Below are 22,648 nucleotides of genomic sequence, written 5' to 3'. Positions count from 1 at the left end.
ATTAAAAACAAGAAATTCATAAAACAGGCACTAACAACAAACTTGTACAGTATTTGTCTTTTTTATTGTTTTTTTTTTAAATGCCTGGTTTTCCTTTTTTATTTCAAATGGGAAGCAGTTAGTCAAGCAGTGTTTGTATTTTTTTTTTTTGTCTTCTGCAGCCATCAGGCCCAGACCACATGCTGGGACCACCCAAAGATGACAGAACTCTACCAAGCGCTGGGTGAGGAACATGCTCATGTTACTTTTTTTTTGGGTTCCCTGTTTATGGTTGAAATTTCATAACCAAAAATATTAGCAGTAACCCAAAACCGCAAAGTACCGATTGAACATTTTTCCTCTAGTTTCTTATTCTAATAAGAATTTTTTTTGTCTGATCCAAAAGGAATGTGCGTGCGTGAGTGTGCGTGTGTGTGTGTGTGTGTGTGTGTGTGTGTGTGTGTGTGTGTAGGTATATTTATACACAGCTCAGAAGGGCAGATAAAATTTGTTTTAAAAAAAAAAACAAGGCGGCAGCTAGCTTCAGCACCATGGACAGCGGCAAGGTTCCAATTCATGTCAAGGAGATGACTTTGAAAAACATAATATCAAAAATAGAATTAAGAAACAAACTGTTATAAACAAACTGTGAGACAGGATTTTGCGTGACTGTATAGTATAAAAAAAAAATCTGATTTTTGAAGTTTTTTCTGCTATTTCCGTTGGACTATTTATGTATAAACACGAGCGTGAAGGAGAGAATGGAGCCACGCTATTCCAGCGCCATCACGTCACCTTGAGGCTTTTTAGCTGTGAGGGCACAAGCTGTCACACATCTCATTAAGGATCCTTGTGTTGTTGTTTTTTTGTTTTGTTAAAATGGAAGAAAAAAACCTCAGGGAGCGCATCGCTGCTACGCCGATTGCTTTTCACTTAACCTTTCATTAAGTGTAATTAAACGGCGTCCTGCGCTGGTGATGTTAACCTTATTTGACAAAGAGGCGCCCGCAAATGCTAGCAAACTAACAACTGGCTGCATCTTGCGTGAGAATGATGATTGTAAAATTGCGCTCGTGTCTTTGCCCCCCCCCCCCCCCCCCCCCCCCCCCCCCCCCCCTCCCGGCAGCGGATTTGAACAACATCAAGTTCTCGGCGTACAGGACGGCCATGAAGCTGCGGCGGGTTCAGAAGGCTTTGAGATGTAAGTCGCACTTTCACATGAGCCAAATAGCACCAAAAAACACCCAAGTGTTTGCGGTATTCCCTCGCTATAATGCTGTTCACGTTTTGCGGCCTTGCACTTTTTTAGATTTTTTTTTAATCACTAATGCATGTTATGTTTTGCTTCCTGATTAATGGATATGAGTCATTATTGACTCATATCTTTACCCATCTTTACCCTAATATATATGTATATATTTTTTTTTAAATCCTATAATATACCGAAAGAAAGTACTTGGTGGCTGGATTCAGTAAGACGTGTAAAGATTTGGTGCCTCAAACCGCGTGCATCACAGATGAATGCAAATGAAATTGATCCCCTTTTGTTATCTCGTAGCAATGCTAATCCAAAAGGACATCATCTTCTTTAGAATCCGCTCCCATATATTGCGTGACCATCGTGTGAGAGTTTGTCATTTGGAAACATTGCTCCGCTTTGTTCCCTGGCGAGTTAGCACACGATGATATGTTTTAGCTTGATGCGTTAACTCCCTCGGCAGCAGCTCCTTCTTTATCATAACACTTGAAAAAAAACATGGAAAAGAAAAATTCAAGCTCCTGGGATGACCACTTCCTTGTTGCAGTTAATCAAGAGCCACTAATTGGTCTAGAGGACAAAGTAATTAGTTTGTGCTGCGTGGTTAAGCCTGGAATGTGTTCTGCTTCGGGGTTGAAGCCCTCGTTAGGCAACCGCAACATCTCTCACACTCAAGCTCAAAACCAGCAACGCTTCCAAGCCCTTTTTTTTCCATATATTTTCGTGTTAGGCTAAATGAGTGTCTAAAAAGTCTGAGGTGGGCAATTTACATTTTTCTGTGGGTCCGTCATTCGTCAGAGCTCCGCCCCCTTTCCGCCATCGGTCAATTTCCAAGCCAGACAAAATTCCGTATTTTTACCCAACCTTCTTCCACCACTAGAGGGCAACATTTGACTTTTTTTTCCTAGTCCGTCATTCATCAGGGACACGGATTTTTTTGTTTTTGTTTTAGTACTTACACTTAAAGTTCACACCATGTCTGTGGTTCCTCAGTTACACAACACAGTAATATAAGTGTAACACGAAAACGAAGCCAGCTAAGGGGTTTAAACCTTGGCTAAAATCTAACATCATGTTTAATGCAGGGGACGAGAGTTCAATTACCATTTATGTCCACTGGAAGGCATTATCATGCTTTACATGACATTCAATTTGTGGGTGTCAATTCTCATTTATAACTGCTTATCCTAAAACTATAGAAGACAGTTTCATTAACATTTGTCTAAATTTAATCTGTCACATACACTACAAGTAAAACAAAGTAATGCTGAGTTGACTTAAAAAAACATCTCTACGGAATTAAAACAAACTTCTATCTTGCCTTTCCTGGGCAAGAGACAATCAGAGGAAGAATGCAAATTTGTTCTCCAACCAGCATTCCACCTTCAAATCTTTGATATTTGACGACAAATTATTCAAATGAACTTGATTTATTCCCCAGCCGCAGTAGAGACGCTAATATGATAATCGCCATTTAATGGCGTCGGGATTTTCGACGTCCTCTTCTGCCCGTCGGCTTGACCTCCATTAACCTCCGGCCGGCGTCGACTCCGGCGTCCGCTCACCAACTCCGGCGAAGCGTCTCTCGGCCACCCGTCCTCTTGTCCGCCGTCTTATCTGCTCAGTCTTTGACTCCATATCATTAGAGGATTTAATTGTCCGGCCTTGTGGGTAACTGCAGCCGCCCTCCCGGCGCGGCGTAAAGAGCGCGTCCCTAACACGTTTTTAGGTGATTGCGTCCTTATTTCCAACCTCGCTATCGATCTGGGCCAATTATACTTCCCGTCAGCGGCGCGGCCTTTTAGCTGCTCGATAGGGACGCGCCATCAAATGACTTTAGGAGTGGGAAGATCACATTTGCGTCACGGCACTCGAAGCATCCGCTTAAGTGGAGGAAAAAAAAGCTGAATCAGCCGTGTTCTTGAGTCTCGGGTGATGGAAATGGGTTCGCAATTAGGATTGGACCTGGAGCTGGATGAATATTGTCAGATTCGCACTTACCCCAGGGCTATTACTTACCTAAATGAGAAACGACAGTCCTGACCGGCCGTCCGTTTAAAGGGTTAAGATTCCCGTTATTCCCAGGCTAGTCTAACGCGCTAATGCGGGGCAACGCGAGCCTGCTTAAGAGAGATTCGTTCCGGTACTAAGCACCGAGGTTCTAAGGCGCCAGTCCGTTTTAAATTAATCTCCAACCACACGAGTAACCCTTTGAGATGAGGTTGAAGACGTCCCCTTTTGCAAAATGGTTTTCTCTCTCTCATGAGTCTTTGCACCTGGATTGAATTTAGTAGTCGTGTGCGACTACCCAGACTCGTTTTTATCATTTTTACTCGTCCCAGGTTTGAGAAGTACACATGCAGTCTTTAGGTAATTGTTTCCCGTTCTTCTTAGTGGATTTAGTGGCTCTTAGCAACCTCGCCGAGGTGTTTCGAGACCAGGAGCTTCATCAGGCTGAGCACACGATGGATGTGGTGGAAGTCATCCACGGCCTGACGGCGCTCTACGAGAAGCTGGAGGAGGAGAGGACTGTTCTGGTCAACATTCCGCTCTGCGTGGACATGTGTCTCAACTGGCTGCTCAACGTCTACGACAGGTGGGCTTCACCAATATAAACGGATGGATAGATAGATGCTAGTTAGCGAGCTTGAAAAATAGTAAGCTAACTAGGTAGCTATTCAGCTAGCTAGCTGGCTAGATAGATAGATAGATAGATAGATAGATAGATAGATAGATAGATAGATAGATAGATAGATAGATAGATAGATAGATAGATAGATAGATAGATAGATAGATAGATAGATAGATAGATAGATAGATAGATAGATAGACAGATAGATAGACAGATAGATAGACAGATAGATAGACAGACAGACAGATAGATAGACAGATAGACTCTTGAAATCGAATGAGTTTCTTTCAAGTTGAACGACTGCGTTCTCAGGAATGAAGACAACCTCCAATACAAATGAGGGCAAAGTCAATTCCGAGCCTTAATTGTGGTTGCGTTGGCTTTGCGGCAAGCCGCGCTAATTATCCGGCATCAGTTGAGTCAATAAGATGCACAGTTATTAATTGAGCTTTAATCAGGCACGACAGCTAACGCCTTCGTGTTACGCATCACAGCCCTGTGGCCAAATATGACAGCTTTTATGGCAAAATATGACATCCATAAGTCGAAAAAAAACAAAAAAACATATTGGTCGTCTCGGCGGCTTTGTGTACAGACGTCTTTAAAGCTCCAATAGTGCACGGGTGGGATCAATCTTGCCTTGCGAGACAAATCCTCTTTCAACACAATTTTTTTGCTCCTTATTGTCTCCAAAGAGTAACGAAAAAGAAAGACGGCGTGGAAAGAGAAAGACAAGCGAGGAGTCCCGCGAGTCTTGTAAATTGGCCCGCTTGCTCCTAAGTACTTGCCGCTAATGAGACAATCAGAGACTTCACCCTCCGCATAAATACCACTCATTACGTTTGGCTTCTAAATAAATATGGCTCGGAATTTAGCCGGGATGTTTTGGGGTTTTTTAAACTCCAGTTATACTGTATGGGGTTCAAAATCTGGGCACCGGTTCAACATAACTGTCCCAAAAACACCATAAAGAAATTAAAAGGTTGTCTTGGGGAAAATATCATAATGCCACAATAGCAATATCATATTTTTAGGGCAAAAAAAGAATCATAATGTTTTTTTTTATCACCGAAAAGTCATTTCAGTGTTCACTTTAAATGAATGTAATTGCAATGAATCCATTCCTCTGGGAAAAAAATACATTTTTACAAGTTTTACGCCGTTACAGTAATATTCCTGCTCGTAAACAAGGACGAACTCGGATGTTGGTTCGGTCGGCTCGCTTCTTTGATTGAAAATAATGCCGTATCAACCTCAGCTAACACGAGCTGTTGTTAGCTGCAACCAGCACTTGATGCTAACGGCCAACTGCTCGTCCCGTTACGCTAATTGTTGTAAATAAGAAAACTTCTGATATAAAAATGCGCATCTGTGCGTCAAAACTCGCCTTATGTGGCTGACGGATCAATTTTCCTCGAATGGTGTTGAAAAAAAAAATCAGATTTTTAAGTTTATAGTACGCAGCATTACTTTTAGCCATTTTGGGGGTTTTAACGAGACACGTTTGCGTGCGGTCCACTGTTTGTGAAAGTCTGTCTTTAATTTATTTATTTGTTTCCAAATGCACCCTCCCGTGTTTTTCTTTCAAAACACAAAATCTATTTTTCTTCATGAAGCGAGAGTGCAACTTTTGCGAGCTAGCGTACCTCGTTCCAATTAGCATGCACGTGTGGCCGCGTGATCGTATTATCTCGGCGCCATGCACAAACCCAAGAACAATTCCTCAAGTCCCCGCAGCGTACGTGTCCCTAATACAATTTCCCAGCGTGGCGCTGACCTGCGGCGTCCCGCCGCGACCCGCGTAATTCATCCTCGCGTTACTTCCTCTCGGTGGGCAGAGCGCCCAGGCGCGGCTAACGCCTGTCCGCGCCTTCTTCTGAAACTTGGTCTTTCCTTCCGCTTAGCGCCCGCAACGGCAAGATGCGCGTGCTGAGCTTCAAGATGGGCCTGGTGAGCTTGTGCAGCGCCGACGTCCAGGAGAAATACAAATGTGAGTAGCCGCTCGCACCGGCGATCGCGTACACGTGCACAAAAGCTTCTAACGGAGGAGGGAAGCGCTTACGTTAATGGCGGCCGCGGAGTTTTCCATGCCGGGGGGTCGTAAAGAGTCTGTTCTTTTGTGAACTTCTCAGTTGATTAGAACTCCCGTTTTGCAAGCATGCGTTTGCAGGTAGGAGCAGTGCGTGTGTCTTTTCAAATTAAGAGCGAATTGGTTGGAACATGAAGCTTTTTTTTTTTTTTTTTTTTTGCTCCATGTTCCAATTCATTTGCTGTAAATTTGAAAAGAAACATGTCCTGTTTCTGTCATGACATTAAGTCATTCACTGAAAATGGCCGTTTATAGCGGTCACATGCATATCAGTGCTATTTGGTGGGTCCTATTTTAAATTGCTTTTAACTCATTCGCTGCAAGCCTGTAAAAATGGAATCCTGTTAAAACATCAAGTACTCCCTAAAGTACATTTATGTACCCCCAGCAATATTCATTACTCAGTTGTTTCCTTGTTCCGATTAATTTGCTCTTAATTTGAAAAGAATAAATCACTGTTCCTGTCTGAGCGTTTTAAGAGTATTGAGTTAGTTTTGACAACAAAAATAAACCTCTTAAAACCTCATGTATCCCCAGAAGTCCCTTTTTGTAATCCCAGGGGTACTTGTAAGTTGCTTCCTTGTTCCAATTAATGTGTTCTTAATTTGAAAAGAAAACCTGTTCTGTCATTGTTTGACTTTTTCGAAAAGAAAAAGGCAGATTTACTTCATTGCTCATTCTAGTATTCATTTCCATGAACTTTTTTTTTCTTTTTTGCATAATTGAATTCATGTGCATACACCATGAGCAAAGTTGACTCAATTATACAATACCTACATAATAAATAGTGAGCAAATGATGGAGAATCGCTCACGGTTGCGCCCAAGCACTACAATTTACCATCTCCCGCAAGTCAGCATCTTTCTCAAACATGAATTTTTTAAACATTTTTTGCAACATTATCATTTTAGTGGAGGCAGCATTTATTACGGCGCCGTGGTAAAATTAGCGCGCGCGAACGTAAAACATGTCGCCATACCAATGCCGTCTCCAACATCTTATAAAGCTCGCTGCTGATTATGTAGAAGGCCGTTTAACGTGGAGGCTTTAAAAAAAAGCACCAAGGTGGTTTTAGAACGCTCGGATCAGCATTTTTCCAACAACTTTTCAGGATTGCGTAGGTCATGGAAAATCTTTTGCGGCAAACATCGCCCCAACTGGTGTGAAGCGTAAGGCTTCGGGAGGTATATCATTTTTTATTTCATGGCGTGATATAATATTTTCAGTGCTCCGCAGTCAGTGAGAAAGGTTTGGAGCGTATATCTTTTCAGCCGGGGTGGGCCAAATTCTCACTGAAAATCGGACGATAATCGACAATGAACTCATTCAGTACCGGCCTTTTTTTTAGACCTTCCTCTAGCCCAACGTAGAAAAAAAAATTATATATATATATATATATATATATATATATATATATATATATATATATATATTATTTTTTATATTTTTTTTTCATGCTAAATGGGTTCGCAATTAGTTATTTTCTGATTAGTCATAATTCTAATTATTAGTAGTAGTTGCAGTAGTAGTCGAAAAAGATTACACTTTTTCTAAAAAAGACTTCTGTGATCATTGTAATGATCATATTGCTGTATGATTATCATAATAATATTCAGTAGTATTATAATTATATCTAAATAGATATAAATCATACCATTATTGTAATGTATATAGTGTAAATACTACACTTTTTCTATGCAAGAAAATTCTCTAGGCTTTCAAGGTTTGAAAAAAAAAAAGCAAACAAATAAAAATCTTAAAATCCACTTCATGTTGGTCATCGTTATTGTTATTCTTAAAACATTGCACTTGTTCCATAGCAGAAAATTCCGTCGGCTTTCAAGCTTTTAAAAAAATTCAAGCTTTAACGCAGTGATTTATGCCACGATCCGTCCCGAGCAAATTAGAATTTCCGATTGGCCCAAAGCTAAGCTAGCGAGGAGGGTTTTTTTTTGTCATGAAACATTCATCTCATTTAACCTTATTAATTTGCTCCGGTCAAGTTTCCACGCGCATAAATCAAAGGGGGGCTTGTCTCTTCCGTCAGACTTGTTCCGTCAAGTGTCGGGCAACGGCGGCTTGACGGACCAGCGCCACCTGAGCCTGCTGCTGCACGAGGCCATCCAGATCCCGCGGCAGCTGGGCGAGGTGGCCGCCTTCGGGGGCAGCAACGTGGAGCCCAGCGTGCGCAGCTGCTTCCGCGTGGTGAGCCCGCCGTTGCTCCTTTACGCAACTTTTTTCCTTTCGGCTACGGCCGATTCAAATTAATTGGCTCCCGGCTTTGTTCCATGTCATTTATTTGGACGTTAAGCAGCACCTTGATGCAAACTATGGGATGAGTATGATCATTTATCAGAAAGTTATGACGGGGGACTGAAGGGTTCCACGCAATTATATGTCCCCGTATCGTTGGAGTTCTAAAAGGACATTTTGTGTTACTTACAGACGTATCCCGCTACCAAAAATTCAGCTTACGAAACGCCTCGGCGGAAAAATATTATCTCTGGTAACGAGAGAAAATTCAATTATGAAAGTCAACATCGTTGGCATATAATATGAGACACGAGACACCGGCGCTCGCGCCGACATGACTCTCATGTAATACGTTATCACAACCCGTCATGTCTACCGTATTACTTACAGTTTGCGATGCATTTTTACCATTTATTATTATGCCTGCTTGCCCGCAAACATTTTTTGGCCCAATGTTTATTGTCTTCGTCCACTTTTTATCTTTACTCGTTTCACCCACACTTCCCGCCAACCATTTACACCGTAGAACTAACAAACATCAAATTGACAATAGCCGCGACTTACATCGTACATATTCGCATAAAAACACAGATGTAGCATACCACTTTAGGCTTTCGCCACAGACGATGGCCTTGTTAGCTCGTCCTTAGCACGTTTGCAAGGACATCACACAGGAAGCACTTTGCATGACCCCAAACTAAACTTAAGTAAACTTACATGCTCAAAATAATCCCTCAAATAAATATTATCGCTCCTGCTGACTTGCAAATGATTTCTGGATCACTAGAAATGTCAAGTAAACACGTAAAAATTAATCGTCCTTAAAAAGAGTCTCTCTCTCTCTGCAACTACAATGTGGCCCACGATAAAAAAAGTTTAACACCCCTTCCTTAGGTACTCATTTCACATCATTTTCGGAGCAGGTTGGGTGCGAAAGGAGACGTGTAAATCTAAGATTGTAATCTTAAATGAAATCACCTCGTGAACTGACACGGCCACAATTAATTAGAGCCATTACACGCCGCCGTCGACAACAATTTCAGTGATTAGTCTGCGACCGGCTTCATTAGGTATCGGGGTCATGCGTTGGGAAAGGTCCGACAGAGACAAATGAGCCGGCGCGATTAACTTGATGCTCGCACATTATTGGGCCGCGTTGTCGTACACGGAGGTCATGGTCAACTCAAACTAGGTTTTCCAAAACCTCGCAGCAAGGATCATGACACATTTATTCCGATGTTTCATTCTTGAGCAACGTTTATTTCCGCGCGCAGTCTCAGTGACAAAATGAACACGAAGGAAATTCGAGTTGATTTCACCCTCTATCATATTACAGCCATTGAATAATCAGAGCTTTATGTATTACAAGATTTTATCACAGTTTAAAATTAATTGTTTTGATTCGCTATTTTTTGTGTGTTTAAAATTGTACTAAAACATTAGAAGGAAATGTTAAATAAATGAGTACTTTTTTAAAAAAAAATTTAGATACATAGTTAAATGAAAATGTGTCAATTGTTAAAAAAAATAAATTGTAAACAATGGAAATTAAATGTTACATGCAGGATTGTCACTATCAAATATTATTGAAATTGTATACTACAAAATGCTATTTTCCCCAATGAGTTCACTATTTGATTTACTATTAAAACACAGTTTTTAATATAAAAAATAACAACATTGTACATTAGATCCAATTTTTATTAGCATAATGTTAAATAAATGTATTCTCATTTTGCTATCATTTTAAACACTGACTCGATTAGTTGTCGATTAATCGATGAATTTTGACAGCTTGGAAGTTGACTTCTTGCTCGAAAAGATCAGGAAGCCCAGGAGAGGCTACACTTTCTTTAAAGCTCACCGTGTGATGAATCTCTCACACATTCTCACACACGCACACGCACACACACACGCATGCATGTATTTATGACGCAGCTTCGCTTGAGCAGCAGAGGACGCCCCGCGGGAAATCAAGCCCTTAATGCACCTCAGATGCCGACTTAATGAGAATTTAGCACATCGCCGATTTTCATCGCTTAGCGAGTGGCTCCTTTATGAGGACATCTTCACTTTGATCCCATCCTGGAAGTCTCCAATAGACGTCTCGCCGCTGACGCAATCATGCAGACGTACGCGTGCAAACGGCGGACGCTTGGACAGTTAAAAAAAAAATGAAAGTGGTTTGTTGGTCTTAGTTAAAGGGTCTGCATCATGCAAATCGGCGTTGCGGAGCTTTTAACCACGCCCTGAAGTGGACGCTGATTGGCTGGCAAGTTCGGGAGCACGAGGAAGACGTGACAACGGAAGAGCATGCGAGAGTTGTCGGTCTGTTGAATTGTAGATTGAAAAAAAGGAAAACACAATGCCCTGAAGTGATAACGCTTATCAGATAAGCAGCTCTTGTTTAGCTTACCACATCAATGCAAAGCACCCAGCAGAGACTTTAACCACATCTAACAAAGCCGTTACTGTCGCTAGACAAAGCAAAGCTCTTTGCCTAACTAAAAAACAAAAGGAAACAAATGCTATTTTAGCCGTTATAGTTTTTTAAACATGTTTTTTTTCTGCCCCAAAATCGCCATATAAAGTTAATTAGTTGTAAAACTAAACCACGTGATATCTCAATTCAATTTTTTGACAAATGAGGATCCATCAAAGTGGGTCACGTTTGTTCCAGGCGCGTTCCAACGTCAACATGTTCAGCTCATCGGTCTTCCCTCGTTTGCGCAGGCCTCAGGAAAAACCGCCATCGAGGTGTCCGACTTCCTGGACTGGATGAGCCTGGAGCCCCAGTCCTTGGTCTGGCTGCCCGTGCTCCACCGGGTGACTGCGGCCGAGTCCACCAAGCACCAGGCCAAATGCTACGTCTGCAAACAATGTCCCATCAAGGGCTTCAGGCGGGTGGAGCCGTAGTCGCCGCTCTCTGACTGGCAAAGGCGGAATTCTCAATTTAAAGTCAGGATTCTGACCTTTTTGCACCCTTTTGACATCATTGTCACAAGTCTTAGAAGTCAGAATTCTAAGTTTGGATTCAAAATTCCGACTTTATTTTCAGGAGTCCAAGACTTCAGAATTTTGACGTTAGTCAGAATTCTCACATTAAGCTCAGAATTTTGACTTGATTTGCATCATTATGACTGTCAGGTCGGACATCAGAATTCTGACTTTGGATTGAGAATTCTGACTTTATTTTCAGAAGGCAACATTTTGACTTAGAATTGAGAAATCTGACTGAGAATTCTGACAATTGTCAATATTCTGACTTCTTTCTTAGAAGTCAGTCATAAGTCTTAGAAGTCAGAATTCTGACTTTAAATCAAGAATTTTGACTGTCAAGTGAGAATTCCAAGAATAAACGCAAGATTTCTCTTACAAGTGAGAAATCTGACTATTTTCAGATTTCCATCTAGTCGGGATTCTCTCGTTAGTCGCAGAACTCTGACTTTATTCTCAGCATTCTAACTTTATTGTCAGAAGTCAGCAGAAGTCTTAGAAGTCAAAATTCTGACTTTGAACTGAGAATTCTGCTTTGATTGTCAAAAGTCTTGGATATCTGAATTCTGCCTTTAAAAATGAGACATCTGAGATCAAAACGCGGAAGCCCCACGATGACTCTGAGTCATCGTTGGTTTTGTTTTCTGACCAGAGTGGAAACGTGGCCCCCCTGGAATGATCGGGCGGTCCGGTCCGGTCCGATCCGGTCCACCTTGCAGGACATGCATGAATGAAATGTAACTGAAGGGGAGTTTGTGTCTCCTGGCAGGTATCGCAGTTTAAAGCAGTTCAACGTGGACATCTGCCAGACGTGTTTCCTCACCGGACGCACCAGCAAGGGCAAGAAGCTGCACTACCCCATCATGGAGTACTACACCCCCGTAAGGACATTATTTACACTTTTGAAAGTGTGAAGTCTGCATTCCGAATTTACCCTGAGAATTTTCACTTTTTTTGACTATTTTGTCTTCAATGTCAGAATTCAGACCTAAAAGTGAGACTCGGAATTTTGACTTTTTGGGACTTTATTGTCAGAACTCTACTGTATACGAAGTCAGATTTCGGATTTTAAACTGAGAATTCTGACTTTATTGTTTTGGATGTCAGGATTCGGATTGAAAATTGAATCTCGGAATTTTGACTTTACTCTCAACATTTTGGGACTTTATTGTCAAAACTCTACTGTATACGAAGTCAGATTTCGGATTTTAAACTGAGAATTCTGACTTTATTGTTTTGGATGTCAGAATTCGGATTGAAAATTGAGTCTCGGAATTTTTGACTTTACTCTCAACATTTTGAGACTTTATTGTCAAAACTCTACTGTATACAAAGTCAGATTTCGGATTTTAAACTGAGAATTCTGACTTTATTGTTTTGGATGTCAGAATTCGGATTGAAAATTGAGTCTCGGAATTTTTGACTTTACTCTCAACATTTTGGGACTTTATTGTCAGAACTCTATTGTATAAAAAGTCAGATTTCGGATTTTAAATTGAGAATTCTGACTTTATTGTTTTGGATGTCAGAATTCGGATTGAAAATTGAGTCTCGGAGATCAGACTTTATTCTCAACATTTTGACTTTATTGGCAGAAATCAACAATTCTAAGAAGTCAGATTTCGGAGTTTAAATTGATAATTGTGACTTTATTGTCCAGGATGTCAGAATTCAGACTTAAAAGTGAGAATTACATGTCAGGATTTTGACTTTAAAATGACAAATCTACTTGGGTTTTTTTTTTTTGGGGATGCGGGGGGCATATTATGAAACTTTTTTCTTGGACAGTTATTTTCCTCTGGTTATCAGCTTACGTTTTAAAAGGAAAAAATTGGAACAGCTCCGTTCATGTCTTGGGATATAAAAATGTTTATTTTTATTAATCATTCCGTTGTTAACGACGCTCGGATTGATTTTCACTTGAGACGGCCTCCGATGATGGTCCTCGCATTTCCAGTTTCATTCAAAAGCAGAAGACAAGACGCCGATTTCCCGTCTAATAAATGTTGAATCATTTTAGAAATATGGCATACTCACTTTTTTATTCAGCGATCGATATTTTCTGGTAGCCGGCTTAACATGCTATATTATAGATGGAAAAGGACTGACGATAGGGATTCGATATGTTGAATGCCGGAGGGGAAATGTGAACGTCAGCAGGAGCGCTTTAATGGTGTTTCTCAAACTTTGGGGTGAAAGTGAAAGATTGTTTTTTGTTTTTAGATAAAACCAGCTTGTGGGGACGCTACAAAAGCTCGTGATGCGATTTTGGAATGCCTGGAGATTTCTCATCCTGCATAGAATGAGATTTATTTTGAGGGGGTACACAACCTAAATATGTCATTAAAACCCTTGTGACACGATGTTACAAATTATAAAAATTCAATGGAAAAGAAAACATTAGGGGACTGAAATTTCCAGCAGGTGATTAAAACGTAAAATTTCCAAATGCAATGATTTTGACTTTTCTATGTGATTGCAGCTGCACTTGCGAGATTTTGTGTACAAAAATAATTATTGTCCGTATTTTGGACCGTATAAAACCATGATAATGAACATTTTTGAGATGCATTTTAGTAGGATTTATTACTTTGATTTTCCTGCCATTTTTGCAACAATTTGTTTAGCAAACTGTCAACAAACAGATTCTTTGTTGACCTGTGTTTGACCTCAAGACAGTAGGTGGCGGTAGAGAGCGGTTAATGGCTAAGTCTTAAAGTGTCATCATCACGTCACAGACTACAAAGACAGACCAATTTTTTGACCAATTTTCATGTTTTTTGCGGGTGCTAATATATTTCACCTACACATGTATAGATAGAACTGGCGCCGCTGAATTTGAGTGGCTGAAGAGAAAAAATATTCATAAATAACTCATTATTACGGCATTAAAAGCATTTACAGAAATAGGGGGAAAAATGCAACCTTCTTATGCATTCAGTCACTAAAAAATAATCTAATTACGCTGGCAATTTATTGTACGACGCCTGTTGCCAATATTTAGCATCTTTAGCGTAAATTAGCCGCTAGCTGGTAGCCTGAGAGGCAAATAAACGGACTAAAATCAACAAAATGACACAGTTGGTTGCTGACAAGTCGCTACCGATCACTTTTGAAGACACAAGGAGAGTCAAACGCGTCTCTCGTGGGTTTGATCTCGCTCGTCCGATTTTGGGAGAAACCCACCGTCTGCGCATATGTTAGCCAGTGCTTTTATGCAAAGCGCATCATCTATTCCTCACCATTTTCGAAGATGAGTAAAAATCCTTGAATGTCTAACCCCTCTTCTCGCTCCTTCCGCCGCCTTCATCCGACCCCAGACGACTTCAGGGGAGAAGATGAGGGACTTTGCCAAGACTCTGAAGAACAAATTCCGATCAAAGCAGTACTTCAGCAAGCACCCCCAGCGAGGTTACCTGCCCGTTCAGTCCGTCCTGGAGGCCGACAGCTCGGAGACGTGAGTCCGACTTTAAAAGGAAAAAAAAAAATGTATGTCTCACAGATTTCCAACCTTCTCGCCAAAACAGTCAGAGGGGAACATGGCCGTTTAATTAGAAACGGCGTTCAAAACAAATAAAAGCCCCCAAAACAAATTGGAAAATGTAAAAGCAAAATACAATAGGTCCCGAAGCGTCGGGATTTGATTGATTTTTCTTCACTCTCGGTTTGTTTGCGGTTATTTTCTGTCTGCGTTTTTTTTTTTCTTCTTTTACGGCATAATGTTCTTCCAGAAGAGGATTAGAGCCAGTGAACGGGAAAAACAGTTTGCTCTCAGGCGTCTCAGAATATTTTATAATGGATATAATTTAATCAGAATACTCCCTTGAAAGCAAGAATTTTTAGCATTTACCCTGAGAATTCTCGTTTTTGCAAATTCTCAAACTTTTTCCTTTAAAGTGAGAATTCCGGACGTATTTTTGGGACGTGTTGAAAACCCGATGTTTTATCATGATTTCCCCCGATTTTTACTTTAATCCTTCCAGCGGCAACTCGCGAACGGGGCACAATAGCAATTTTTGCGTTGCCGGCCCAAAACCATTGGGAAACGCCAGCGGAAAACTTTTCACGCCTTTCAATGACTTCGTCGGGTGGCTTGGCCTAAATCCCACGATGCAAAGTTCTTGCTATGCATTCTGGGACTTGTAGTTGACAAAAGGCTTCCATCCGAGAAGAAAAAGCTTTTAATTTGCTGCAGGGAAGTTTTATTTCGTGCGACGCATTCCTCTGTGAAATCTGCAGCGTTAAATAGCTGTTAATGTTTTCTCGCGACATGAAAATTCATCGCAAATAAACGTACGCGTGCCGCTAAATATTTCGAGGGGTTCAAAGTCCAAATATATTTATATTTGACGACGTTATAATCCTTTCAGAGTCAGTCCGACGCCAGGATTCCGATCCGAGGGCGAGAATTCAAACTAGGCCCCTACCGAAAAAAAACAAAAACATCGGAATCTGCAAAAAAATCGTACGGACTTCGCTCGATGCGCTTCGTGTGCTACGATACGGAACGGAACCTTGCTCATAACGAGAACCAAAACAATCTCCCGCCGGAGTTCGTTACCAAAAGTTGATGAAAACCGCCTTAACCTCGGCGCTTCCCGTCGGGGATTATGGCGGCAATATCGCGCGGATTAACTTTTCACGGAGCGATCCCGGACGCGGCGGCGATGATATACGGCCACTGTGATTGTCGTTGCCAGGCCGTGCTCGTCGCCCAAGCTGCCCCACGCAGACACGCACAGCAGGATCGAGCATTATGCCAGCAGGTACGTGGCAAATTTCCCGCCCCCGCCGTCCGCGCTCTTAATCTTGATTCCCAGAATTCTGACTATAACATCAGAAGACTTCATTCTCACAATGATGTAGTTTTCGCACTATAAGGCGCACCGGTTTATAAGTGAATGGTCTATTTTCATACTTTTTCATATATAAGGTGCACTGCATTATAAGGCACATAGAATAGAAGCTACAGTAGTGGCTGGGAAAAGTTTGCTCTTGAAAATATATTTTTTTTATTTGATAGTTTTACTCGTTCAATTATTTAGAAACAAACGTTATGTTCTCCATCTTTAAAATCTCAACAAGACAGTTTATTCCCGTAAAGATTTCAACTTTCTCGGAAAAAATCAGATTTTATTCCCTTGATTTTATTCCTTTGATTAAATTTTTGATTAAGGTCTTAAATAATTAAATTAATTAGTAAAGTGTTTTTTTTTTATCAATGCCAAGAGCAATGAAGAGTTTAAAATCATACAATTATGATTCAACGAATTAATTTTAATCAAAAGAGTCCCAGGATTTATTTTATACAAGTACGCTTCCTTTTACAAATTTTTCCGATTTTCTTTTTTTTTAACGTGTTGGACTTGCAGGTCTGTACTCTATTTTTTCAAACGGGCTCCTCTTACCCGCAGCACAAAGAGGCCGATTTAAAACAGGTTGTTGTGTTGTGTGCACATATATTCTTGTTGTGCGTGCGTGCGTGGGCGGAGGTCAGCGGGGTCCAGCGCGCCCAGCGGCTCGTCGCCGACCGGGCCGCCGAGCCCACGGGTCCCCCGGGAGCCGTCCGTAAGGATCAGCGTCTCTCTAAACGGGCCCGCTGCACACTTCCGTTCGTTGGGCACGTGTGTGAGAGCGCGTGAGTGTGTGCGCTCGCTCTGGTTTATGTGTGTTGTGCAGACAAAAGCGGTCACATCATTGGGACCTGTAACAGAGTGGGGACAAAAAAAGCAGGTCCCCTGTAGCTTGACTGTTAAAAAAAAAAAAACATCCCAGAGGCTGCTCTGAGTGCGCGCGCGCGTACAGTTGCATAGTACTCCCCCGAGGACGTTGCCGCTTTTAGCACGCTGCCAAAACTCTCATCTGTTAGCCGCCGCATATTGTATCTATTCGGCCATCTTAATCTTCTGCTGGCTCTCCTGTTTTCGAAATCCGCCGTATTATCTCATATTAGCTGATGGTTGTTTGACCTCAAATGGGTCCCCTTGCTAACTTTTGATGAATTTGGAGTATATAAGCAGAATTGGCACTTTAAAGTCTGAATAATAGTCCAAATTTGGACTATATTCTGATTCAAAGGAATTCCGACTTAACAGTCAGAATTCTGAGCAGAAATAAAGTCAGAGTCCTCACTTTTAAGTGAGAATTCTGTGGATATATTCAGCGTTCACACTTTGAAGCTAGAATTCTGTTATTAAAGTCAGAATTCCGAGAACAAAGAATTCTGAACTGTTCTGAATTCTAAAGTCAGAATACTGAGAAGAAAATCAGAATTCTGACTTTAAGGTGGGTTTTGTTCTGAGAACAAAGTCAGAATTCTGACTTTGCACTAAGTTCTGACTTTAAAATCAGAATTCTTTCTCAATTCTAAAATGAGAACTATGACTGTAAAGTTAGAATTCTGTGAATGTATTGAGCGTTCACACTTTGAAGCTAGAATTCTGTTATCAAAGTCAGAATTCAGAGAACAAAGTCAGAATTCTGACCTATTCTGAATTCTAAAGTCAGAATACTGAGATGAAAATCAGAATTCTGACTTTTAAGTGTGTTTTCTGACTTTAGAGTCAGAATTCTGAGAACAAAGTCAGAAACCTGACTTTACACTAAGTTCTGACTTTAAAGTCAGAATTCTTTAGCCAGAATTCGGGCTGATTCTCAATTCTAAAGTGAGAACTATGACTGTAAAGTTAGAATTCTGTGAATGTATTCAGCGTTCACACTTTGAAGCTAGAATTCTGTTATCAAAGTCAGAATTCAGAGAACAAAGTCAGAATTCTGACCTATTCTGAATTCTAAAGTCAGAATACTGAGAAGAAAATCAGAATTCTGACTTGAAAGTGGGTTACAAGGAAATACGGATTAGGAACGGATTAGGCTATTTACATGGAAAAAGCGTCTCTACTTATGAAAGATTCAAGAGAAATGACTTCCTGAACAAATTAATTTGCTAAGTAGAAGTGTCCACTGCATTTAAAAATATCTGTGCGTGTGTGCGTCAAATCTCGCCTTATGTCGCTGACGGATCGATCTTCCTCAAATGGTGTTGAATAAAAACAAAACTTTTATCCTTCATTTTTGGGGAAAAAAAGCGTGTCTTGTATTTGGTGAATTACGACCGTTTTAGAAAAAAAATAGGACGTTTTCACACATCTAGCTGCAAACTTCCTTCCTTCCGCGTCTTCGCATCATCGCAGGACAAGTTTGTGTCTTTCATCATTAGCTCTTATACAGTACAAACGTCTTTTTCATTTTTCTTAAGGGCTGGATGTGAAAAAAAAAAAAATCTGCTTCTTAGAACTCCGCGGGACGTCGCCATTTCTTTCATTTCCTTTCACGTCCAATTCTTTTCGTCCAAAAAGAAAAAAAAAAAGCAATGTGCGCACGTACACTTTCCAGACAGCCACTCGCAGATCTGACGCAAACGTCCGTTTTCTTTTCTCGCCTCGTTGACGGCTTTAGCTAGCATCAAGTGCAATCCTTGACGTCGAGGTTCACTGACCATTTTTTGTTTTGTTTTTTTGCTGGGTTGCGCCTCCAAAGACACTCACATGTGCGAGGATATAACTTCCCGTGCTAACTTTCCAATAAAAGACGGTCGGCCGCGTTAGCGTTAGCGCTAGCGCCGCACGTAAAAAACGACAAAGTGAGCCGAGAAAGTAAAATAAACTTGGAGCCCTTAAATTCGGGCCTAGGTGAAGATTACTTCTTTTAATCGGATGTTAATGAGGTTTTCCGGTAATTAAAGAGGAATTGCGCCGACTAGATTTTTATAAATTCGACGGTTTCGAGACACTAAAAGAAAACAAAATCAAAAACTCAAAGCCAGGTTCGCTACAAGCATGCATTTCGAATTTGTTTTACGAAAAAGAGCGAGAGGCCAATGAGCAAATTCAGTGGATGCAACAAAAGTATACACACCCCTCTTCATATGGGAGCTTTTTTAATATTGAAAGTTGACACCATTATGAATCTTTTTCTTTTTTTTAATCAACCATTATGGTGATGAAAAGCTCTATTAATATAAAACGTATTTTGTGTGTGTATTTTATATATATATATATATATATATATATATATATATATATATATATATATATATATATATATATATATATATATATATATATATATATATATATATGTATAAAATAAAAATAATTAAAAAGAATATAAAGATAAATAAAATAATAATAAAAATAATAAAAAATAAAGATAAATAAATGTACATTTACTTTATATATATTATATATAAAACAGATATAACATTAATTAATATCATTTTATATAGGATATGTATATATATATATATATATATATATATATATATATATATATATATATATATATATATATATATATATATATATATATAATTAAAGAATATAAAGATAATTAAATTAAATTAAATAATAATAAAAAATAAAGATAAATAAATGTACATTTACTTTTTATATATTATATATAAAACAGATACAACATTAATTTATATCATTTTATATAGGATATAACAAAAATAATTTAAAAGAAAAATAAAGGTAAATAAATGTACATTTACTTTTTATAAATTATTTATAAAACAGATATAACATTAATTCATTCATTATATATTGTGTATGTATGTATGTGTATATATATATATATATATATATATATATATATATATATATATATATATATATATATATATATATATATATATATATATATATAAATAAATATATGTTTCTTAATTCTATTTTGGATATTCTATATGTTTTTGAAAGTCATCTCGACATGAGTCGGAACCTTTCCGCTGTCCATGGTGCTGAAGCTCGCTGCCGTCTTGTTTTATTGGCTCCCCGCTGTTAGGCGGCGCGCGCATTTTTTTTTGAAACCAAATTTTATCTGCCCTTCTGAGCTGACATTTTTATTGATCCTCCTCTCAGGCAGACACCCTTTTCTCTTTTTTTGTTTTTTTTTTTTTCTGTTCCTGCCACGCTGCAGTCTTGTCACTTGGAAGTTTACGGCCCACTTTTCTTTCTTTCTATTTACTGGCAGTCCACGCTAGTCAAAGCTAGCCGCGTTGCTTGACAAACATCGGCTGCGTGCGCGCCTTTGATTTTCCGCGCCTTTTTCTGTTTTTTTGGCGCCGTGGAAATAAAATGAAGCTCCCCGGTGTGGGAGCATATCAAAATGTTGATTTTTGATCCCGTTTTTATTTGATGTGACACTTTGTCTCCCGCTCTTTTGTGTGCAAACGCGTGCGTTTGTGTGCGTAGATTGGCGGAGATGGAGAACCAGAATTGTTCCTTTTTCACCGACAGCCTTTCACCTGATGAAAGTCTGTGAGTATGTCGCCATTGCCGCCTTGCAGCTTGCATGTGAGCACTTTTTTTACCCCCCCCCCCCAAAAAAAAATGAAAGCGCATCCTGTAGGCAGTTACTGTTACGATCAATGCTAAATGTTGCAATTAAATTGCTCTTAATTCGAAAAGAAAAAAGTACTGGACTTCTTTAGTCACTGTAACACAAATTGGCAACAAGTAGCTCAATGTTACAATGAGTTTGCTCTCAAATCGAAAGAAAAAAAACTACTGGACCTCCCAAGTCGCTATAATGCAATTTTGTTCCAATGCTTCATGTTCCAATTATTTTGCTCTTAATTTTGAAAGATTTAATCCTTTAATCTTCCTACCCAATTACTATAACACAATTTAGTAACAATTTGTTTCATGTTCCAGTTAATTTGCTCTCAATTTGGAAAAAAAACATTACTTTTCCTTTAAAGTCATTATAACACAATCTTGCAACAAGTTGCATCAGGTTCCAATTAATTTGCGCTCATTTTGGAAAGAAAAATCGTCTGCCCCTGCCAAGTCACTACAAAACATTTTAGCAATGAGCGCCTCAGTGTTAGAATTAATTAGCTCTTAATTTGAAAAGAAAAAAGTACTGGTCCTGCCAAGTTACTATTACACTATTTAGCAACTACTTGCTTCATGTTCCAATTAATTTGCGCTCATTTTGGAAAGAAGAATGCACTGTTCCTACCAAGTCACTATAACATATTTTAGCAACAAGTAGCTCATATTACAATGGGATTTACTTTGCGTATGTGAGCTGCCAGGCATTTTTTTTCTAATCTCTGTCCTCATCTGTGGCATATGGCCCTCAGCATTGAACGACGGCGCGTGTGATCTGCCGCCGAGGCCTTCAGAAATGCGCTTGATTAAAAATAAGTTAATTATATTTGTGCCCGTCGACGTGTCTGCCACAACGTTCCCACAAGGAGATCCAAGACGGCGCTCATCCTTGATTGAAAGTGTCATGAAGGAGGTGTTTACAGTTGCGCAGAGCTCCGGTCTACCAGACCAGGAGCCGTCTTCAACACTTTCATATGATGCAATCTACAGCAATTCTACAGTGCTTTCATCTTGCCATCCAATATTGATTCGGCACCGTCGAGGAAACATCGACTACTCTTATTTAGGTACACTTGGTCCTTGCTTCACATTCCTACGCCAGCGATGCGGGTAGGTCGAGGCATTTGAGATTTCTGCAGGTGGCAGGAACGCTCATTTTGCGTGTTTTCCACACTATGAGGCGCACTGGATTATAAGGCGCACCTTCATTGAATGGTCTTTTAATATATACTGCATTATAAGGCGCATAGAATAGAAGCTACAGTAGTAGCTGGGCTTGCGTTATGCATCCACTAGATGGAGCTAAAGGGAATGGCAACAAAACAATGAGGTAAGTCGGCCCAACATTACTAGTGGAAAATCAAAAATGAAGAAAGGTGATTTGTGGAAAGTACTATCAAAAAAAAAAGGGGGGGGGGAATCCCTCTTGATGACATTCAAAGACTGTTTCGATCCACGCCAAGACCCATCAAGAGTTTAAAAACATAATTCATGCTTTTGTAATGCCGTGACAGCTTCCTTTTCAAATGACTGTCAAATTAATTGGAACATGGAGCAACTTAGTTCATAATTGTGCCATTGTGACTCCTGGAAAACCTACAGTGTTCCGTGGTTTATTGCGGGGGTCGCGTTCCCAAAAATACCCGCAGTAGCCGAGTTTGAATTTATTTTTAACCCCCAAACTGCTGCAATTTGTTGTGCTCGTCGCTTTTTTTTTTTTTGGGCCTTGTGCGGCATTGCGACGAACGCTAACCCCGTGGCTCAGCGCGCTGTTTTCTGTGTGGCGCCGACTCAGAGACGAAGATCAGTACCTCCTGCGTCACCCCAGCCCGGCCTTGGAGCACGACTCCCCCTGCGGGCAGCTGATGCTGCTGGCCCACTTGGAGCACCAGGACAAGGAGCAGCTCCAGTGCACCCTGGCCCGCCTGGAGAACGAAAACAGGTGAGAGGTCTCGGGATTTCCTCTGGGCCGGCGACGGGCCCGGCGACGACCGTATCTCACCGAGGAGGCGGCGGCGCTTGTGATCTTCTCGGGGTTC

General features: G+C 40.3%; 1 protein-coding gene across 2 annotated transcripts in view; it reads left to right on the top strand.

Moving 5' to 3' along the window:
* drp2 (dystrophin related protein 2) overlaps positions 1 to 22,648 on the top strand; it is a 126,120-nt gene that overhangs the window by 98,372 nt on the left and 5,100 nt on the right. The window contains exons 11-21 of one of the 2 annotated variants that reach the window (XM_088432119.1): positions 162 to 223; positions 1,106 to 1,180; positions 3,632 to 3,833; positions 5,774 to 5,859; positions 8,006 to 8,163; positions 10,945 to 11,111; positions 11,978 to 12,089; positions 14,529 to 14,665; positions 15,909 to 15,974; positions 20,466 to 20,531; positions 22,405 to 22,551. In XM_088432119.1, the coding sequence (XP_088288245.1) occupies positions 162 to 223; positions 1,106 to 1,180; positions 3,632 to 3,833; positions 5,774 to 5,859; positions 8,006 to 8,163; positions 10,945 to 11,111; positions 11,978 to 12,089; positions 14,529 to 14,665; positions 15,909 to 15,974; positions 20,466 to 20,531; positions 22,405 to 22,551 (1,278 nt within the window). Of the gene's footprint in view, positions 1 to 161; positions 224 to 1,105; positions 1,181 to 3,631; positions 3,834 to 5,773; positions 5,860 to 8,005; positions 8,164 to 10,944; positions 11,112 to 11,977; positions 12,090 to 14,528; positions 14,666 to 15,908; positions 15,975 to 20,465; positions 20,532 to 22,374; positions 22,552 to 22,648 lie in introns of both variants that reach the window. The other variant, XM_088432118.1, reaches the window with a different exon arrangement.

This window comes from Hippichthys cyanospilos, chromosome 13, assembly GCF_059441005.1.
Source record: "Hippichthys cyanospilos isolate Australia breed blue-spotted pipefish chromosome 13, RoL_Hcya_1.0, whole genome shotgun sequence".
Classification (NCBI taxonomy): Eukaryota; Metazoa; Chordata; class Actinopteri; order Syngnathiformes; family Syngnathidae; genus Hippichthys; species Hippichthys cyanospilos.
Note: the sequence above shows the minus strand (reverse complement) of the source record. Positions and strands in the feature narration are given on the sequence as shown.